At 38.5% G+C, this 22,927-nt stretch overlaps 1 protein-coding gene across 8 annotated transcripts in view; it reads left to right on the top strand.

The window, feature by feature from the left end:
* Positions 1–22,927, top strand: part of LOC110466921 (sodium- and chloride-dependent GABA transporter 2-like) — a 123,237-nt gene that overhangs the window by 59,887 nt on the left and 40,423 nt on the right. For 5 of the 8 annotated variants that reach the window (XM_021523724.1, XM_021523725.1, XM_021523723.1 and 2 more), the window contains 2 exons: positions 8,500–8,544; positions 10,931–11,104. In XM_021523724.1, the coding sequence (XP_021379399.1) occupies positions 11,014–11,104 (91 nt within the window). In that variant the 5' untranslated portion in view covers positions 8,500–8,544; positions 10,931–11,013. Of the gene's footprint in view, positions 1–8,357; positions 8,379–8,499; positions 8,545–9,870; positions 10,052–10,930; positions 11,105–11,496; positions 11,757–22,927 lie in introns of those variants that run through there. The other 3 variants (XM_021523721.1, XM_021523722.1, XM_021523726.1) reach the window with 3 other exon arrangements.

The raw sequence follows: 22,927 nt of genomic DNA, 5'->3' as shown, positions 1-22,927 counted from the left end.
TCAAACCGATTTTATTGACACTGAATAGTCAAAGGGATTCGCCCACAAGTTCTTACAACTTACTAGGCCCTCTTCCATTAATAAGAATAATAATGTACAACATTTATATAGCGCCCAATATAATTTGTAAAATTACTCTAAAGCGCTTTACAACATATGGATAATAGTATTAGTTATAATTGTGTAACAAAAACAAAGGCTTACAATCACTTTTATACATTAAGCAAGCGGATAATCATAGCAATGTGCACATAAATGAGTAAATGAAGGATGGTATTTTACATGACATCATGCAAAGAGCCTAAGATGCAGACGTGAAGAGGTGAGTTGTGATGTCCCTCTTGAATTTGGCCAGGGTGTTTGACTTTCTAATAGCAGATGGTAAGCTATTCTACAACCTGGCTGAAACCCTTCCCATTACTGTATACCTGAAATTGGTTTGGTTTTATATTGTTTAAGGTCCTATTAACAGCCTAGATTAAAGGTCAGAGGTCAAGTTTGCAAAAGTGTGTCATGACGTCATATAGCACATGTAGGCTGAGGGAAAGACAGGTTGATCTTTTCACTGGCAAATTCCTGTCTTTTATGAGCAAGTAAAAGAGAAAATTTAGTTAGACATTACATTTAGTTGCAACTCATCCCGACCAAGATCCTGGGAGTTTAATAAAACATTTTAGCAGAAAGGTACTTAATTGTTTTCTGTTTAAAGCTCTGTTATAGTGTTTTTTACACCGTAGAGTTTTTCACCAGTAAATCATCCATTCTTGTTTAATGTTATTAACAGTTCTTAAAATTGGAAAAACGGAAATTTTAAAGAGCATGTATTCAAATAAGGAGACGATGGAGAGAGGTTTATGAGCAGGCTGAAGGGTAGGGCGCAGGGCTGTACCTAAGCTGTAGATTAGTGGACCATAAAGTGCTAGTAACCGCCATCGACTGCTGTACTGTGATGGCCCCAGAACCAACACGGAGCTGACATAAATATCACTTTCATTATCCCAGTATTCATTAATTATTAATAATGAAGAGTTTGTTTACATTGAAGAGTGCTGGTAATATTGACGGGCTTAAAGTGTGTGGCTGATTGTGTGTGTTTAGCTGAAACAATCATATAGAATTCCCCAGAAATCAGGAACAATGGCACACAGCATCCAACAGGTAGAGGATACAGGACTAGACATTAACTCTGAAAACCATTAGTCAGTCAGGCTAGTACTTTCCTATTTTACTAGTCCATGTGCATGTGCACCCCACTAAGCCAGTATCATTCAACATGATAAGTAATATCAATTTTTGACAGTCAGTTGGACTAGCAGTTTTAGAACCTCTAGACCAGCTGGAGATTGCACTAGTCTAACTAGACTATCGGGCTACCCTTATTGTCTAGTCCAGCTGGAGATTTCACTAGTCTAACTAGACTATCGGGCTACCTTTATTGTCTAGTCCAGCTGGAGATTTCACTAGTTTAACTAGACTATCGGGCTACCCTTATTGTCTAGTCCAGCTGGAGATTTCAATAGTCTAACTAGACTATCGGGCTACCCTTATTGTCTAGACCAGCTGGAGATTTCACTAGTCTAACTAGACTAGCGGGCTACCCTTATTGTTGAGCCCTGCACTAGTCTAACTAGACTATCGGGCTACCCTTAATGTCTAGTCCAGCTGGAGATTTCACTAGTCTCACTAGACTATCGGGCTACCCTTATTGTCTAGACCAGCTGGAGATTTCACTAGTCTAACTAGACTATCGGGCTACCCTTATTGTTGAGCCCTGCACTAGTCTAACTAGACTATCGGGCTATCTCCCTTTGACAATATTGAAGGCATACAATTATCTCCCTTTGACAATACTGAAGGCACACATGACAACGGTCAAACTTTCTGCTAACAAGGAAGTGTAATAAATATATATGCCTCCCACTCCCACAAGTCTAACACAAGTCAGTGAAGCGGAAGAGAAAGGTCACAGTGACCTACATTTGGTATATATAAGGATCCCTGTACCACAGGAACTGTGCACTGGAAAGCAATTTTGCCGACATGATTGTAGCTTTGACAAATAATTTCTGAAAAGAAAGCCATACCTTGCTGGACTTATCAAAAAATTAAAAAGATCAAATAAACCAATCAATAATCAACAACATTATTCTGATTGAAAAAACCCCATCAGGACTTGTCTCACTTCAAGTGATTGAGTTACCTGGTTAATTGAAGTATCCTGGCCCGACTGCGCATCAGTTACATCCAAAACAGAATTAAGGGGAGGTTACTCTAATTATGATTTATTTAGTTATTTCGAAAAGTTTTTGAACAGCAAATCAAGTGTTGACACCAATGAAATTGATAACGTCACAAAAGAGATTGATGACGTTACAACAGCAAATGTTGATATAGTCTCATAACAACATTTGCCTTAATTTGCAATGCATTACAGTGGAAGGATGCAGAACAAATGTAAATATAAGAGTAAAACAGAGCAAAGAATTGAGTCCAACCAAGATATTTTATAGATGAATGGATGGGAAAATTGAACACCAAATGCCCACCCCACATGTTGCAGCTAGGTCCTGTATAAACAGAGTTGTTCTGAGTTTGACTCTGTGGAGTTACTCACAAAGATGTCAAGTGGTGATTATTGCTGGGATGTTGTTAACACTGACACCAGTTTATCATTCACTGCTCAGGAAAGGAAGAAGCTTACCAATATATTGGAATCAATAGCTGTCTGACAGAGATGTGAAGGGCTTTGGTGACCAGACTAATACATCATCAAATAGTGTCAAATCTTACAGTATTAATGGGGGGGGGGGATACAGTGGTTTACACCAATTTACATGTGTATTAATGGTGGGGGGATACAGTGGTTTACACCAATTTACATGTGTATTAATGGTGGGGGGATACAGTGGTTTATGCCAATTTACATGTGTATTAATGGTGGGGGATACAGTGGTTTACACCAATTTACTTGTGTATTAATGGTGGAGAGTAAGTCCGTTATAAAAATCTCAATTTGTACGGATGTAAGTACAAAGATTTCCATGATAAATTCCTCAGCTTTTATTATTGGTGAGTAAATGGGTTTACACCAATATAAAGATCTCACACTATATAAAGGTTAGTGTAAGGAACTACTTTATAAAACAGATCTGACTTTGTATTGAATTGGTGAATGGATAGATTTATGGATTTGTATCAATGGTGAGTTAATAAGGCTACTTCATTATATTTACCATCGTATGACATTGCCACTATAGAACCCTACCAAATTCAGTTGGCATTCATATAGGCTATGAATGCCATGGACTGATTGTTGACGTCATAATTGTGATGTTGTATACCACGGACCCTCCCCAGGCGATGGCTGTTCTATTCACTGAACAAGCATACAAGATAATACATTATTTGAAATAAATGCTGATTAATAGTTAGTGTAATTGAATTTTATGAGATGAACAGATACCAAAAATATTATATATAAGTATTGAACTGCTTTCAGCTAGCATTCATAGGCAATATTAATTCCACCTGGACAAAGACAAATCCATGAATTTGCCTTTGTGCATTTGGCATTCATATAGCCTGTGATTGCCAACTGAAAGCAGCTCAATCTTGCTTAACTAAAGTTTCTGTTCTTACATGAGTGTTACATTCCACGGTATTTTACCATAAACACAAGTGTAGATATTCAAAATATTGATGTCAAGCATCTGCTACAGCAACTGTAAAACCAAGAACTCTATAAATTGTCAAATAAATTAGTCCCTGTAATACCTGGTTTAGATGGGTTACACTGTATAACGCTGTTAAAAGCCTTTCAACAATAAACAACCCAATAGTATAATAGATCTATAAAATAATACATTCCATTCCCTCTTTACCTAAATTTGAAAATTCCCATTTTGCTAGTTTTACCAATGATCTTTTTTTTAGATATTAATCTTAAGGATCCCTGCACCATTACCGAAAAATGTGATTACCCATCGAAACTGTATTTGCAGCATCGCTGCAGATTTGATAAATTATTTGAATTAAAAGAAAAGCATACCTTGCATGAATTCTATGAAAAACACCAAAAAGATGGAATATATAAAAAAGGTCAACAAAGCGTTCTGAGTGTAAATATACAACAGGGCTAGACCAGGATTTGAACCCTGAACCTCAGATCATCATACCGTCTCTTTATCTAACTGAACCACCTATAGTTAACAGAAGTATTCTGGCCTGAAGTCGTACAGATATATCCAAAACAAAAAGTAGGGAAGGTTACCGTAATTGTACTATAGACCTGACTTGTGTTTAAACTGTAGTGGGACAAGGATCTTTAAACTACAGTGGAACTCTCTAGTGTTTAAACTTTAGTGGGACAGGGATCCTTAAACTACAATAGAACTCTCTAGTGTTTAAATTGTAGTGTGACAGGGATCCTTAAACTACAGTGGAACTCTCTAGTGTTTAAACTGTTCTGGGATGGAGATCCTTCAACTACAAATAATCTCTAGTGTTTAAAATGGTGTGGAACAGGGATCATTAAACTACAGTGGAACTCTCTAGTGTTTAAACTGTAGTGGGACAGGAATCCTTAAACTACAAGAATCTCTAGTGTTTAAAATGGTGACTGGGACAAGGATTTTTAAACTACAGTGGAACTCTCTAGTGGGGCAGGGATCCTTAAGGGCTTATATCCGAAAGAAAAACAAACTTGATAACCTCTCTATTTTCTATGAACTCTGGTGTTATGGACTGTAAGTAACCTAAAATCAATCAATTGATATCGCGATCACTTTGGTTCCGTATTTTAGTTAGGATGATACGTGTATTGATTTACTACAGAGATACTTATCATTGCTACAGAGATATACATGATGTATCACAGTTAATATCGTGTCATGTCTGTATGTACATACACTGCTCTTACGCTTCCCCGCTGTCTGAGATGCCCGGCCGAGAGACATACATCGATGCTTTTTTGTGATTGATGTTACCTAAACTAGAAGTCAAGCAACTTAAAAGCTTTCTCGTGCCATAACTATGTGTTATTTATCAGGGGAAAAGAAAACTATTATATTTTTGGAAATAAATGGACTGTATATATATACATTAAGTGTAAAACCAATTATTGGCGCGTCGTTGGTACAGATCTTATAGGGTCATACATTGCTTGTACTCTCGTAGTTGTAAACATGAAATTGGACATGAGTAATATAAGTTAGCTTCCTTTCTGTCCTAGCTGACAAAGAGACAGCCTGGCCAAACATTGATAGCTTTATGATTTGTAAGAGAAATTAGAATACTAGCGAATTATCTCCCTTTTTTCTTGTTGAGTAGTGTAAGCATCACAATATTTGAATAAAAGAATAGTGACACAAAATTATCTCCCTTTGGTCTGGTTGTTTGTTGTTGGCATCTCAATAAGAAAGGGAAAATTCTGTCGTGACTACGTGTCAAATCATTTCTGATAAGAAAACCATAACTTGCGCATCATTTATGAGAAATAATAAATATGAAATAAACAAAATGTAATCAACAGCAGTGTTCGGAGTTTAAAATAAATGAATCATGGCTTAAAACCGAGATTCAAATTTCTGGACCTCAGATTGATATACTATCGCTCTAACTGATTGAGCTACCTGGTCAACAGAAGTGTCCTGGTCAAACTGTGCTACAAATATGTCCTAACGGAAGTGAAGGGGAGGTAACTGTATATAGGAAAATCTACAGTACAGTGGGACAGGGATCCTTAAGGAAGTTAAGGGAAGGGTACTGTATATAGAAAAAAACACAGTGCAGTGGGACGGGGATCCTCAAAGAAAAAATTGACGAAGAATAGCAATTGTGTATCAAATCTCACAGGTCGCAATTTATGTCAGATACAGAATGTGGGTATCATGGAGGATGTTCTGTCAAGTGGATAGATCAAGTTAGAAATAACATGCGTCTCAAAAAACACTTAACACACTCCATAGTGTAGTAGTGACTGTCTGTTGTCATTGTTTGACCTTTGACCTGCCTGATGCTTGACTTGTTTCATTTGAGCTATAAAGTGAAATCCAAGGTTTGTCATTCGAAAAATGTGGTATGGTGTCAAGAATTAGATATTATTCCTCAATGTTTACATGTCAAAACTTCAAAAAAACCAATGGATTTTATATTTGGGTGAAGAGGCCTATCCCTTAACATCCTTTGCTGGTCTGAGCAGGTTTGTAATCTTTCACCGTATCTTCAAATGCTATATGCCAAAGAGGAAGCTCGCTATGTGGTTGTAACAGGGACAGTTCATTAAAACCCTTTGAGTGCTAGTCACAACTATAGTTGCGCTGTATGTCTGTGGCCACCACTGCTAGTCACAACTATAGTTGCGCTGTATGTCTGTGGCCACCACTGCTAGTCACAACTATAGTTGCACATTCTATAAAATGGTATTTTATATGGTCAACAGCTAATCGTGTTGATTAAAATTTAATCAAACATATCAAATAACCAATTTCCATTGGTATTAATATGTTTTAATATTAACACGAGTATTATTTTTGCAATATTTTTACTAAAATTGTGACTTATGAAGTTATATCTAAATTTGAACTGCAGCGAAAATTAAATTTTCCTAATTAATTCTTTAATGTAGCACTCTAAGGGTTAAGATGTCAGGTTTTGTTGGTCATTAGGGCCCGGGAGTGGGGATAGGAGGGGGGATTACCATAGACATGCGAAGATGGCATTCCAAGAATTTTACCTCTAATTTGCACATATAGGTAAAATTTCTATATTTCCTGTACCTGCATAAAAAACAACATTCCTTCTCCCATCCCTTAACGAGAATTTTGGTAAAAAATTGTACTAATCATTGAGTTAAATTTAAATATAGTCAAACTTCCATAAATCGAACTTCAAAGTTTCAAATTTCTCGATTTGTCGAACTTATGACAAAGCCAGGAATTCTACCCTTAGATAACACTACTTATGTTCTACTAATTAGTCAGTAACTTATATTTAAGTACTAAAATCAAGGTCTGTTCATTATTTAAAACATCAAAAATTACAACTCATAAAACAAAGTGAAACAAATTACTTGTACATTAACAAGTGTACAGGCATCAGAAACTGTATTGGTAAACAAAGAAATATTGAATTGTATAAGGTCCCTATGTAAACTACAGGGTATAAATACACATGCTATTCTTATTGCTGCAAATCAATGTTAAAAAATTGTGAGTCGTAGTCCCGATGTTTCTATTTTTTCTTGATGGTTCTTCAATGTTTGAAACATGGAAGTTTGACCCTAGCAGACTTTCCATATACTGTACAAGATAACCGAGAACATATCTGAATAGAACAGAAAACACAAAAACAAACAGTGAAAGATTGACAGCAGTTTGGTTACAATCTTTCACTTCCATAAGGCAATAACAGTTGTCCAAAGTATTTTAGCGGTAGATAGTCTTCTCAGCTCATCAAAATGACAATTCTCTAAACATTTTCTTCAGGTTGGTAAGTATGGATTATGAGAAGTTCTTTTACACAACCAATAAAATGTTCTATGTGAAGTTTCGATGACTTAAGTACGATATGCACACTGTCATCTTCAGACAAATGACCAGTGAAGCGTATGAACACAAAAGGTGTAAAATGTTGTGTGCATACGCTTTATTGGTCATTTGTCTGAAAAAGGTGTACATATCGTACTAGTCATCGAAACGTCACCTACAACATTTTATTGGTTGTGTAAAAAGAACTTCTTATAATAAAAATGACAATTCATTGACCTCATGTATCACACTGAGACAATACCACTTTTAGTAATATCAGACAATACACTGAATATTTTGTTTTTAGGGCTTTTCACCGTCAGGATTTTGGAGTTGTTTCGGTACTTTGAGTTCTTTGATTTATATTAAACTGGAAAACAAAGTTTACTTTCTATACCATGGTTTATGATATATTAACCCTTTCTTCATAGAGGGTAAAGACCATTAGGTATAAGAAAAGGTTTACGATTAAAGACCAAATCAGTCATAACGGTGAAAACTCGTCAAATTGTTAGCGAACAATTTCCAGTTCAGTTTGTTTTATGCTCCTCGTAGTAAGTCTAAAGAAAAACTTACATTCCGAACAAGAGGTCATTTAGTGCAATTATGCAAGATACACGTATCCTGCATGAGTGTTCCACACAGGATTTGTGTTTAGAGGTGCGAGAAAAAGGAAACCTGTCCTTCTTGATCACGAATCTGTTCCTGACTCATGGTCTTCTTATTTCATTGATGTTAGCCCCTGTGTAGTGGGCAGTGCTGGTGTAGAGAATGTTTTGATAGTATATTATACTGGTCTTACTGTGACATCAGATTCATTATCTACCGTAAATATTTGTGTATAATGTGCAAGTATGTTTTGGGTGATTTTTTTTTTTTTAAATTGAAAAAAATGTAAAAAACATATTGAGTACAAATCATGAAATAAAATGTCAAATAATTTATTTAAAAATTTAATATTCTTCATTTTCAGAGGACCAGTTGAAAGTCATGAATGACTGGTGTACGTGACAGTGAGGTGAGTAAATCTTTACACAGTTATCTCCCTTGAATTAAAGTGGTAACTGCTGTTTAATTTAAATTAGTTCAATATATAATGAATTATAGATCAGAGAAATTGTTGTGGAAGAGACAACTACAATAACAGGCAGATCAGATTCACAAGATAGAGAGATGAACAGATGACAAACCAACAGCTTTAAATAAGCTTAACAAATATACCTATTTATTTACCACGACAGGTACACAACTGTTACATACTTAGTTACTAGACCAACAACAGGCAGATACCTCTTTAAACCTGGACAGACAAACGCACAGACAGACATCGAGATCAATAAAAAAGCTAGAGACAGCTACTCAGATACACAGACACAGACAGACATCGAGATCAATAAAAAAGCTAGAGACAGATACTCAGATAGACAGACAGACACAAACACACAGATAGACAGACAGACACAAACACACAGATAGACAGACAGACACACACACACAGATAGACAGACACAGACAGACAGACACAGATAGAGAGACACACACAGACAGACAATGTAGATCAAGATAGCTCAATAAAAAACTAGACAGAAAGAAAGCCTTAAGCAGCTCAATACAAATACAAACACAGACAGAGAAGAACTGAGATCAAGGCAGCTGAATAAAAGGCTACAGACAGACAGACAGACAGAGAAACACTGAGATCAAGGCAGCTGAATAAAAGGCGACAGACAGACAGACAGACAGACACACACACACACACACACACACACACACACACACACACACACACACTGAGATCAAGGCAGCTGAATAAAAGGCTACAGACAGACAGAGATAAACACTGAGATCAAGGCAGCTGAATAAAAGGCTACAGGCAGGCAGACAGACAGACAGACAGACTGACAGACAGAGAAACACTGAGATCAAGGCAGCTGAATAAAAGGCTACAGAAAGACAGACAGACAGACACACAGACAGACAGAGAAACACTGAGATCAAGGCAGCTAAATAAAAGGCTACAGACAGACAGACAGACAGACAGACAGACAGACAGACAGACAGACACAAAGACACACAGACACACAGACAGAGAAACACTTAAGATCAAGGCAGCTGAATAAAAGGCTACAGACAGACAGACAGAGAAACACTGAGATCAAAGCAGCTGAATAAAAGGCTACAGACAGACAGACAGACAGACAAACAGCCATCAGACTACAGGCAGAGGCAGACTGAGAAGTTGTTTTACCACATAGTGATGGACAAGTTCTATGTGACATATGATTCTACAAGTTAAGTATGTGACGTGACGTATGATACAGAGAGGGAAGTGGGATGGAGAAACCAACTATTTGCATCATACACTACACACTAAGTATGATGTGTATGTACACAATGAGGATGTAACTAGGTGGGGGGCTGAACGGAAGACATTGCTACGTATAATGACTTACACAGATATAGCTGTGTTCTAAAATTTTGATTAATTAATCAATTTTATTTGGATCGTAATCAAGGATAACAAGGTAGAGTATATATCTACAGAATGTGAGTTTGGGGCCAGGGAACGGCACAATTCTGAATATTGTTTTCCTCATTTGTGTTTATATATGTTAGATATCAAATTATGATAAACACAGAGAATAACTATAGGATCTCTGAGGTGTACGTTGAGCTTGTAATCTTACTGTATTTAGTATACACAGACTATCTAATGTATGTGACAGGTGTTTGTGTCATTTTACCATGCTGTATAACACGAAATGTTCGTTGATACTTTCCTTCGTGGTTTGAAGCCATTTAAATAATTCCTTGGCACAAACTTCCGTGGATATCCTGTATTTACAAACAGTAGACATGTATATCATTAGCAACCACGAATATCACGAAAGTTTATACAACATGAACATTTCATGTTATACATTATTTAATTGATAAATTGTTTTCTAAACTTTTGTCGTTATTATAACGATGAGGTTCATTAACAGAAATAAAGTAGTTACCTAAGATTTTGTGTATGCTCTTCCCTGCTGTCTAATGTGTTTGACAAGATTTTGGATACCCTCTGTTGGACAAGATGATCTCGGGGCCATTCTCATTGCCTTTATTCTGGACAAGGTTATAAAGGATGAAACTGATATGTTATTTTGATCCTAAAAATGTAAGATGTTACAATGAGGGGTGGGAAAATCCTTGGTAAATTTTGATAAATCTCTTTGACAGTACATTTGAAGGTCGCTACACCTGATGACCTTGTACCTTGAATTGACATGTTTATAATAATTAATAAGCTTTCCTAATGATCATGCTGGATATTTTTTGTGTGTTCAAAAAACAGTGGCCCCTGTACACAAAAGTGTACTCACTCCAGTAATTTGGTAATTAAAACAACTTTTTTTCCCCAGCTTTTTTATTTTGAGTGATTTAACCTTGGACTGGTGACCTTTTGACCCCTGACCTCTGTCACCAAGTCAACCTTCAAGCAGCCATGGGAGAACCTACAGCCAAATGGAACCTCCTGCAACTTGCCTTTATAGCGGTCTACCCAGCATGCCTGTCCTCTATACGGATGGTAGACGGTAAGTCTATATAAAGTAATGTTACTTGCCCCTTTCATAGCGGTCTACCCAATGTGCCTGTCATCCATACGAATGGTAGACGGTAATTCTATATATATAGTTATGTTGCCTTTCCCTTTCATAGCGGTCTACCCAGCGTGCCTGTCCTCTATACGGATGGTAGACGGTAAGTCTATATATAGTGATGTTACTTTGCCATTATAATGGTCTACCCAGCATGCCTCTCCTCTATACGAATGGTAGACGGTAAGTCTATATAAAGTAATGTTACTTGCCCCTTTCATAGCGGTCTACCCAATGTGCCTGTCATCCATACGAATGGTAGACGGTAATTCTATATATATAGTTATGTTACCTTGCCCTTTCATAGCGGTCTACCCAGCGTGCCTGTCCTCTATACGGATGGTAGACGGTGGGTCTATATAAAGTAATGTTACTTTGCCATTATAATGGTCTACCCAGCATGCCTCTCCTCTATACGGATGGTAGACGGTAAGTCTATATATAATAATGTTACTTTGCCATTATAATGGTCTACCCAGCGTGCCTGTCCTCTATGCGGATGGTAGACGGTAAGTCTATATATAGAAATGTTACTTTGCCATTATAATGGTCTACCCAGCTTGCCTGTCCTCTATACGGATGGTAGACGGTAAGTCTATATATAGTTATGTTACCTTGCCCTTTCATAGCGGTCTACCCAGCATGCCTGTCATCCATACGAATGGTAGACGGTAAGTCTATATAAAGTAATGTTACTTTGCCATTATAATGGTCTACCCAGCGTGCCTCTCCTCTATACGAATGGTAGACGGTAAGTCTATATATAGTAATGTCACTTTGCCATTATAATGGTCATGATACCCAACGTGCCTGTCCAATTGTAGATGGGAACAGGAGTGCAAAAAATGCACAGACAAACCAGGGTTCGGGCCTGGGACTATCTGAACACTGGACGGACATTCTACCAATTGAGCGAACTGTAGAAATTTGCCATTTAAGCAGACTGGTTTCGTAATTTATTTTGGGTAGCCTCACCTTTAAATATTATCTTTCAAGTGAAATTTTGAATGTTTCATGTCTTTGAGCTCCTGCCACGAGATGGAAAGACATCGGTAGTATTGCCCATGTCTGTTCATCCCTGCTTGAGTCTATCATGCAGTTAGTTCGTCTCTCCAGTGCAAATTAATTTGTTGATTTCCATAAACCTTATACAAGTGATGGGAACAAAAGTAGCTTCCACAAGTTTTCATCCTAGAGGTATGCCAGTGTTAAAAAAACTGAATGATAAACCCATAGACAATCACCATGACAAACACTGTAGGTATATGGGACTCATTTACTTCATAGACCAAGTTGTCTATAAAGTTATTTCCTTAGGCCAAATCAAATTAATTACTTGGTTCTCAGGCTATTTTTTTCAAAATAGATGCGGCAGGGCAGTATTATTTTTTTCCATTTTACATGGCAAAAACGAGAGGAGGGCGATTTTTTTTTTATTGTGTATTTTTTAAAACGTTCATTGTGGATATTACCTTGTCTTTTTATTGTTGTGTAGAGACTCGTCATAGAGCAAGTCTCCGAAAATCCCCCCACGATGTTCCAGACGAGAATCACGAACCCCCCATTCTTTATTTGTACCGAAATGAGCGCCATTTGTACACAAGACTAATAAGTCATAATCATTTTAACGCTTGCCTGTATCTCAATCCTTACCTTTATTCAAACGTTTTCGGGACTTGGGTAGCTAACGGGTAAAAACGACATGCAGACCAATTTTCCGGATTTTTTTAAAGATGGCGGCTGGCACATTCACAATTTTTTTTTTATTACTTTCACGATAAAATCGGCAATGCGCACGGTGCCATGAAATGCGCGCGGGCCTGAGAACCAAGTTATCAAATTTTTTTGGCCTTATGGTGAGTATGATTCAGTAACAAGTAGAATGGTTAGGGAAAAAGTGTTCAGTGAAAATACTTTTCTTACTTATATTCCACATATTTAATTTATTTTGTGTTAGCAAGCACTAAATTACAAGACAATATTTCTTGGCCAAGATATGGGCCCATTTTCATGACCCTGTGCCATAATTCTGTGCACAAGCCAGCTTTCTCTTAACTCCCTTAAATCATGTAACATGGTCTAAAGTCAGTTGTAAGCATTGAAAACAGCATTTAGCTTGAAATTTTTCCAAATTTCTTACTTTGATAACATTGATTTTTTTTATTTTATATTAATTTATCACTGGCGCAAGAAATTGGGATTGAGCACAGAATCTGGGTTTGAGCATCATGGAACGGTTTCATTAGTACGGCCCCTGGTCTATGAAAATTTCATTAATCCTATATAATTAAGAAGTCAATATTACGTAGACCTATTGTCTCAGGTGTGTAGAGGCTAAGATTGATTATACACACAAGGTCAATATATTGCTTTGTCAATGGAAACTTTAAGTCTGACATGACATCTTTACGGTGATGGTGGTTACGATCTTGTTGCCATTCGGCCACGGTGACATCTTCCTCTGTACTGTACCATTGGTTAAGAGATCACCGCACTGTGTCGCGGAATCTTAAGACATTTACTGTACGATTCCCAAGGCATAGTCTCCAATACACACCAATATCTGGAGTCAATTTAGACATGACAGTGGTTCTGTCATTGAGAACAAAATGAATGGAGTTTTATCGTCAGAAATCATAATGATTCATCCAGTGTTTGATAGGAATTTGTCGGAAAAATCTGAGGATATTGTTTGGGGAAATTGTTTCTGAGACATTCTGAACAAATGTTTGAGGAGAAATTTGTATTAATGGTGTTGAGATTACGAAGCCAACAAGTAATATTTCTGATGAAACACTCCTACACAGTCAAACTTTCACCCTTTGTCGGTTAAATCCGTATTTGTCCAGGTTTAAACTTTCACCCTTTGTCGGTTAAATCTGTATTTGTCCAAGTTTAAACTTTCACCCTTTGTCGGTTAAATCTGTATTTGTCCAGGTTTAAACTTTCACCCTTTGTCGGTTAAATCCGTATTTGTCCAGTGTTAATTTCGACCTTCACTCTATAAGCATTGAACTGTTTTTGTATGGCATTTATGATCTATTTGAATGACACACCTTTGCAGACAAACAAACAATAATGCCCGCTAGTTCAATGCTTATATTTACGTTTTCTTCGCTTTTCACATTTTTTTTTAGCTCACACATTATATTTAAAATTTAAAATTCCCGCCGTATCGACAGTCTGCACAAATTTGTTAAATAACTGGAACAGCGCAGTGTCGAGTGATGATTGGCTGAGAAAGTGCAGTGTCGAGTGATGATTGGCTGAGAAAGCGCAGTGTCGAGTGATGATTGGCTGAGAAAGCGCAGTGTCGAGCGATGATTGGCTGAGAACTTGTGGTGGATGTCATTTAAAGTGTCATCAACCACACAGCTCTCAAGAAGTTGATCTAGTGACAATGCCATACAAATGTAAATATATTTAATTACTCTGCATATTATTGTTCGCTATATTTGCTATAATGATAGATATGCCTAGGCCTCATTATAGAAGATGAAAAAGGCGAAAATTAAACTGCAGAGAACATTTCCCAGGAACAGGAAATCAACTGTGGTTATGAACTGATATGAAGACGATCTCATTTATTAATCTACCATTGCTAAAAATACCAAGAACTTTACGATTCATAAAATATTTAACCAGTGACACCATAATTTTGTGACTTTGAAGCCGAGGTTCTGGCCCCAAATTTTGCACCCAAGGGTAGAATATCCGCTATTCAACACACCTACATAACGATTTCTCCCACCTCTTTAGGAAGAGTTGAAAAGCACTGAAGCCCCCCCCCCCCTGCTCATAGGGTTATATTTAACACTAAACATATCCCTAAACCGTGAGTTGGGATTGATGGAGCCTAGAGTAGTTATGTGATAAATATCAATATAGGTAGGGCCCTATAGAAGTAGTGTGGCTTACCCAGCGTGAGGAGAGAACATTCCTCACATAGGGGGTAATGGGTTCAGTCAGTTTACATTAAAATCAAGGATGGACAGAAGGATCAGGCTTGCTGGGTCATTGATCTCGGAGAAGACTCCAGGAAAACCATCTCTAATTTGTTTTATGTTCCATTTGTCCCCTGGGCCAATATCTTCTACGATTGTAATTTACTTTGAACTGTTGTTCTGTACAGAAGTAATTCTAACTTCCTGGAACTAGAGACTGTCCATATACACACATATATAGACAGGTGTCTTGGTCATACTAGCTTTCCTGGAACTAGGGACTGTCCATCTACACACATATATAGACAGGTGTCTTTCTGGTACTAGCTTTCCTGGAACTAGGGACTGTCCATCTACACACATATATAGACAGGTGTCTTTGTAATACTAGCTTTCCTGGAACTAGACGCTGTTCATATACACACATACATAGACTGATGTCTTTCTAGTATTAGCTTTCCTGGAACTAGAGACTGTACATATACACACATAGATAGACAGGTGTCTTTCTGGTACTAGCTTTCCTGGAACTAGGGACTGGACTTATACACACATATAGACAGGTGTCTTTCTGGTACTAGCTTTCCTGGAACTAGGGACTGGACTTATACACACATATAGACAGGTGTCTTTCTGGTACTAGCTTTCCTGGAACTAGAGACTGGCCATATACACACATACATAGACGGGTGTCTTTGAGGTACTAGCTTTCCTGGCATTAGAGACTGTCCATATACACACATATATAGACAGGTGTCTTTGTAATACTAGCTTTCCTGGAACTAGGGACTGGACTTATACACACATATAGACAGGTGTCTTTCTGGTACTAGCTTTCCTGGAACTAGAGACTGTTCATATACATACATACATAAACAGGTGCCTTTGAGGTACTAGCTTTCCTGGAACTAGACACTGTCCATATACACCCATACATAGACTGGTGTCTTTCTAGTATTAGCTTTCCTGGAACTAGACACTGTCCATATACACCCATACATAGACAGGTGTCTTGGTAATACTAGCTTACCTGGAACTAGGGACTGTCCATATACACCCATACATAGACAGGTGTCTTGGTAATACTAGCTTTCCTGAAACTAGGGACTGTCCATATACACACTTATAGACAGGTGTCTTTCTGGTACTAGCTTTCCTGGAACTAGGGACTGGACTTATACACACATATAGACAGGTGTCTTTCTGGTAGTAGCTTTCCTGGAACTAGAGACTGTACATATACACACATAGATAGACAGGTGTCTTTCTGGTACTAGCTTTCCTGGAACTAGGGACTGGACTTATACACACATATAGACAGGTGTCTTTCTGGTAGTAGCTTTCCTGGAACTAGAGACTGTTCATATACATACATACATAAACAGGTGTCTTTGCGGGGCTAGCTTTCCTGGAACTAGAGACTGCCCATATACACACATATATAGACAGGGGTCTTGGTAATACTAGCTTTCCTGGAACTAGACACTGTCCATATACACCCATACATAGACTGGTGTCTTTCTAGTATTAGCTTTCCTGGAACTAGACACTGTTCATATACACACATATAGACAGGTGTCTTTCTGGTAGTAGCTTTCCTGGAACTAGAGACTGTTCATATACATACATACATAAACAGGTGCCTTTGAGGTACTAGCTTTCCTGGAACTAGAGACTGTCAATATACACACATACATAGACTGGTGTCTTTCTAGTATTAGCTTTCCTGGAACTAGACACTGTCCATATACACACATACATAGACTGGTGTCTTTCTAGTACTAGCTTTCCAGGAACTAGAGACTGTCCAAACACACACATATATAGACAGGTGTCTTTTAGGTACTAGCTCTTCAAGAACCAGAGTGCGTCCATATATATACAGTTGAGTACAAGCCCTCCTGGGACCAGAACTTGTTCATATAGCTTAAGTAAAACCTGCTTGTATTCAGAGACCACTTTCAATGTTTCCCATTTCATTGATTCCACTGTTAGCTGAACCTATGTTAAGAGACCACTTGTGTTATCAGAACACCTGTGTTAAGAGACCACTTGTGTTAAGAGACAACCTACTCTAAGAGACCACCTGTGTGAAGAGAACACCTGTGTTAAGAGACAAGTTGTGTTAAGAGACCACCTATGCTAAGAGACCAACTTTGTTAAGAGACCACCTTTGTTAATAGACCACCTTTGTTAAGAGACCACATGTGTTGAGAGACAACCTATGTTAAGAGAACACCTTTGTTATGAGACCCTCTGTGTTAAGAGACCATCTGTGTTAAAAGACCATTAGTGATAAGAGACCAACTTTGTTAAGAGACCACCTTTGTTAAGAGACCACATTTGTTAAGAGACCACCTTTGTTAAGAGACCACATGTGTTAAGAGACAACCTATGTTAAGAGAACACCTGTGTTATGAGACCCTCAGTGTTAAGAGACCATCTGTGTTAAAAGACCATCCTTGTTAAGAGACCACCTGTGTTAAGAGACCCACTGTGTTAAGAAACCACTTGTGTTAAGAGACCACTTTTGTTAAAAAGATCACCTGTGTTAAGAGACCACCTGTGGTGAGAGACAACCTTTGTTAAGAGACCACCTGTGTTAAGAGACCACCTGTGTTAAGAGACCACATATGTTAAGAGACCACCTGTGTTAAGTAACCACCTGTGTTAAAAGACCACATGTGTTAAGAGACCCTCTGTGTTAAGAGACCCTCTGTGTTAAGAGACCCTCTGTGTTAAGAGACCACCTGTGTTAAGAAACCCTCTATGTTAAGAGACCATATCTGTTAAGAGACCACCTGTGTTACCACTTTTTGACTGTAAAAACAGTTTGATGTCTTTTTGGACTATTATCATTCTCAGTTTGTACCTAAATCTATCTACATATTCAGTTTGTTATCACATTTAAAATATTTGATACATATTCAGGTCTTGTTAGACTTCCCTTAGGGATGCCTGTGCCAATGCCAAAAACTGTAACTAGCTACTGGAAACTGTTGACGGTATGACTTAAGCCTTAATAAATCATTTCTAAAAATAAAACAGTACCTTTCGGGATTTTTGTATAAGAAATAATACAGATGAAATAAACAAAATATGATTAGCAAAAATGTTCTGAGTGTACCAACTTAGCAGGGCTAGACCGGGAGTAGAACCCTGGACTTCAGCTTGTTATACCATTGCTCTAACCGATTTAGCTACATGGCCATTGGGAGTATATCAAAACAGAAATTAGGGGAGGTACGTTACTGTATATAGAAAAAACCACAGTGCATTGGGATAGGGGTTCTTAAGGAAGTTAAGGGGAGGTAACTGTATATACAGAAAACCACAATGCAGTGTGGGACGGGGATCCTTAAGGAAGTTGAGGGGAGGTAAATGGATATACAGAAAACCACAATGCAGTGGGGGACAGGGAACTTAAGAAAGTTAAGGGGTGGTTACTGTATATACAGAAATCCACAATGCAGTGTGGGACAGGGATCCTTAAGGAAGTTAAGGGGAGGTAAATGTATATACAGAAAACCACAATGCAGTGTGGGATGGGGATCCTTAAGGAAGTTGAGGGGAGGTAAATGTATATACAGAAAACCACAATGCAGTGTGGGACAGGGAACTGAAGAAAGTTAAGAGGAGGTTACTGTATATACAGAAAACCACAATGCAGTGTGGGACAGGGATCCTTAGGGAAGTTAAGGGGAGGTAAATGTTTATACAGAAAACCACAATGCAGTGTGGGACGGGGAACTTAAGGAAGTTAAGGAGCGGTTACTGTATATACAGAAAACCACAATGCAGTGTGGGATGGGGATCCTTAAGGAAGTTAAGGGGAGGTAAATATATATACAGAAAACCACAATGCAGTGTGGGACAGGGAACTTAAGAATGTTAAGGGGAGGTTACTGTATATACAGAAAACCACAATGCAGTGTGGGATGGGGATCCTTAAGGAAGTTAAGGGGAGGTAAATTTTTATACAGAAAACCACAATGCAGTGTGGGACGGGGATCCTTAAGGAAGTTAAGGGGAGGTAAATGTATATACAGAAAACCACAATGCAGTGTGGGACGGGGATCCTTAAGGAAGTTAAGGGGAGGTAAATGTATATACAGAAAACCACAATGCAGTGTGGGACAGGGAACTTAAGAAAGTTAAGGGGAGGTTACTGTATATACAGAAAACCACAATGCAGTGTGGGAGGGGGATCCTTAAGGAAGTTAAGGGGAGGTAAATGTATATACAGAAAACCACAATGCAGTGTGGGACAGGGAACTTAAGAAATTTAAGGGGAGGTTACTGTATATACAGAAAACCACAATGCAGTGTGGGAGGGGGATCCTTAAGGAAGTTAAGGGGAGGTAAATGTTTATACAGAAAACCACAATGCAGTGTGGGACGGGGATCCTTAAGGAAGTTAAGGGGAGGTAAATGTATATACAGAAAACCACAATGCAGTGTGGGACAGGGAACTTAAGAAATTTAAGGGGAGGTTACTGTATATACAGAAAACCACAATGCAGTGTGGGAGGGGGATCCTTAAGGAAGTTAAGGGGAGGTAAATGTTTATACAGAAAACCACAATGCAGTGTGGGACAGGGATCCTTAAGGAAGTTAAGGGGAGGTAAATGTATATACAGAAAACCACAATGCAGTGTGGGACAGGGATCCTTAAGGAAGTTAAGGGAAGGTTACTGTATATAGGAAAAACCACAGTGCAGTGGGACAGGGACAGGGATCCTTAAGAATGATAAAAATTCTATTCCACTTAATTCAAGAAAACAGTTAAATTGAAAAAGAGTAGGGAGACATTTAATTACAAGCTGCAGTATCTGTGTCTGGACATTTGGGGATGTAGACAATACTAAGGCCTATAGACCCGCAGTTTGTATGTCTATGTTTATATTTGTGGGACAGCAATATAGATCTATAACACAAGGATCAGTGTCAAGATGTAGACACAAGGTAACTGTTTAGAGTAGTAGATAGCATAATGTACTGTGACATAAAGACCGTACTTAAAGTCCTGTTTAAACAAAAGCAGAAAAATCAATAATTGCTTCAAAAATATCTGTCAGTGTTATGTATGGTCTCTGCATGAAATATTTTGTTTTTGGTTTTCAAAAGATAAAAATGTTTAAAAAATCCCCAAGGATTTTTATTGTTTTTTTGTATTGACGAAGAAACGCTTGAAAAATGAAAACACAACTAATTTGATTTATACTGAGGAAAGAGGAGAGGATAATGAAAGGAGAGAAAGAAGATTGTAGGAGGTAAGAAGGAGAAGATGATAATAGGAGGAGGAGGAGTTAGTAAAAAGGAAGGAGGAGAATTGAGTATGAAAGGAGAGAAAGAAGAGAATTAGGGAGGAGGCAGAATAGGAGAAGAAAGAAGAGGAACAAGGATCTGGAATGTTAAGATGAGAATGAGGAAGAGGGAGGGGAGGTAGAGGAGAGAATGTGTAGGGTAGTGTTATAAGTGTTTGAAGTGTGTTTAATGTAGATACAAGGCTGATGGACTAGAACACAGTGTTGTTTGACAGGAAACCGTTCCTGGAATCTACTCAGGCTTTGTCTAATGGGAAACGCTGTAAAACATGGCAGCTACCAACTAACTATCAACACCTCCTAATGTACTCTCTGGTATTGTTTTGTGTATGAAGAGAAATATCATAAATTTGGCAGGTCGCCCCTATAAATAACACAAACGCTAAATTTACCAATTATTTTTATTTCTTCATTAGTTTTTTGTTTGTTTGTTATTCAGTGAGTGAAAAATAGGTTATTATACCTGCCTATTAATTGATAAAAACTATTGATTCAGAGATGAATTAATGTATACAGAAAATGTTAGCAGAGGTCCAACACATGTTTCTAACTGTCAAACCTACTCCAGTAGGCATATTAGGGTTCAAACACTGTCAAAATCTCTATAACCACCTCCCAGTCCTGGCTCTGTAGGTCAAATGTGGGTCTACAAAATGCAATCACTCCAGAGTTCAAACACTGTCAACATCTCTATAACCACCCCCCAAACCCTGGCTCTGTAAGGCAAGCATGGGTCTACAAGCACTCCAGAGTTTAAGTGATTGCCTGTGTGCTGGACCAGGATTTAGTGATGGCCAGTGTACTGGACCAGGTTTTAGTGATGGTCAGCGGGCTGCACCAGGTTTAAGTGATTGCCACTCTAATGGACCAGGTTTTAGTGATGGCCAGTCACTTGACCAGGTTTTAGCAATGGCCTGTCTGTTGGACCAGGTTTAAGTGATGGCCAGTTTGCTTGACCAGGTTTTAGTGATGGCCAGTGTGCTGGACCAGGTTTTAGTGATGGCCAGTGTGCTTGACCAGGTTTAAGTGATGGCCAGTGTGCTGGACCAGGTTTAAGTGATGGCCTGTGTGCTGGACCAGGTTTAAGTGATGGGCAAATAGCTGGACCAGGTTTTAGTGATGGCCAGTGTGCTGGACCAGGTTAAAGTGATGGCCAGTGTGCTTGACCAGGTTTAAGTGATGGCCAGTGTGCTTGACCAGGTTTAAGTGATGACCTGTTTGTTGGACCAGGTTTAAGTGATGGCCAGTTTGCTTGACCAGGTTTTAGTGATGGCCAGTGTGCTGGACCAGGTTTAAGTGATGGCCTGTGTGCTGGACCAGGTTTAAGTGATGGGCAAATAGCTGGACCAGGTTTTAGTGATGGCCAGTGCGCTGGACCAGGTTTAAGTGATGGTCAGTGGGCTGGACCAGGTTTTAGTGATTGCCAGAAAGTTGGACCAGGTTTTAGTAATGGCCAGTCTGCTGGACCAATTTTTAGTAATGGCCTGTCTGTTGGACCAGGATTTAGTGATTGCCACTCTACTGGACCAGGTTTTAGTGATGGCCAGTCACTTGACCAGGTTTTAGTAATGGCCTGTGTGCTGGACCAGGTTTTAGTGATGGCCAGTGTGCTGGACCAGGTTTTAGTGATGGCCAGTGTGCTGGACCAGGTTTTAGTGATTGCTAGACAGCTGGACCAGGTTTTAGTGATTGCTAGACACCTGGACCAGGTTTTAGTGATTGCTAGACAGCTGGACCAGGTTTTAGTGATTGCTAGACAGCTGGACCAGGTTTTAGTGATCACCATCATTTGTTTAGGTCTTGTGTGTGTTTATGGACTTTGATGATTTAGTAGTGAGAAGGTTGAGCTGGTATAACACCTAATGAAACTGCTGAGTGGATTCTCTAGTACCCTCAATACCTCCTTCATGTCATCTTGAAATTGACCATCAGACAAGTTCAAGGTCAGAAAGGTTATAAATAGAAGGTCATTCTCGTTAAATCAACCTTCCTAATTCTAAGTGATATGGATAGCTGCGCTGTCACCTCATAGATTGGTAAAACTGGTTAAAAGGTCAAAACATGTGCATACTGGGGACTGAAAGTGTATGCTTAACTCTTTCCGTACTGCAAATCCGGTCCGGATTCCGTACCGGATATCCTTACTAGACTCACCCCCGTGCAAATAACAAAATGGCAGATTATTAATGTTCTATTTTGACAAGGTGTAATTGCTACAAGAATTAAACAGGTAACCGTGAACAAATAGTGTTATTGTTTCATGTTGTTGAGTGAAAGTGATACGTGACAAGGGTCGTTGTTATGTTTACTATGGTACGTGTTGAGAATTGAGTGAAGGTGATACGTGACAAGGGTTGTTGTTATGTTGACTATGGTAGATGTTGAGAATTGAGTGAAGGTGATACGTGACAAGGGTCGTTGTTATGTTTATTATGGTACATGTTGAGAATTGAGTGAAGGTGATACGTGACAAGGGTCGTTGTTATGTT

This window comes from Mizuhopecten yessoensis, unplaced genomic scaffold, assembly GCF_002113885.1.
Source record: "Mizuhopecten yessoensis strain PY_sf001 unplaced genomic scaffold, ASM211388v2 scaffold11147, whole genome shotgun sequence".
NCBI lineage: Eukaryota > Metazoa > Mollusca > Bivalvia > Pectinida > Pectinidae > Mizuhopecten > Mizuhopecten yessoensis.
Note: the sequence above shows the minus strand (reverse complement) of the source record. Positions and strands in the feature narration are given on the sequence as shown.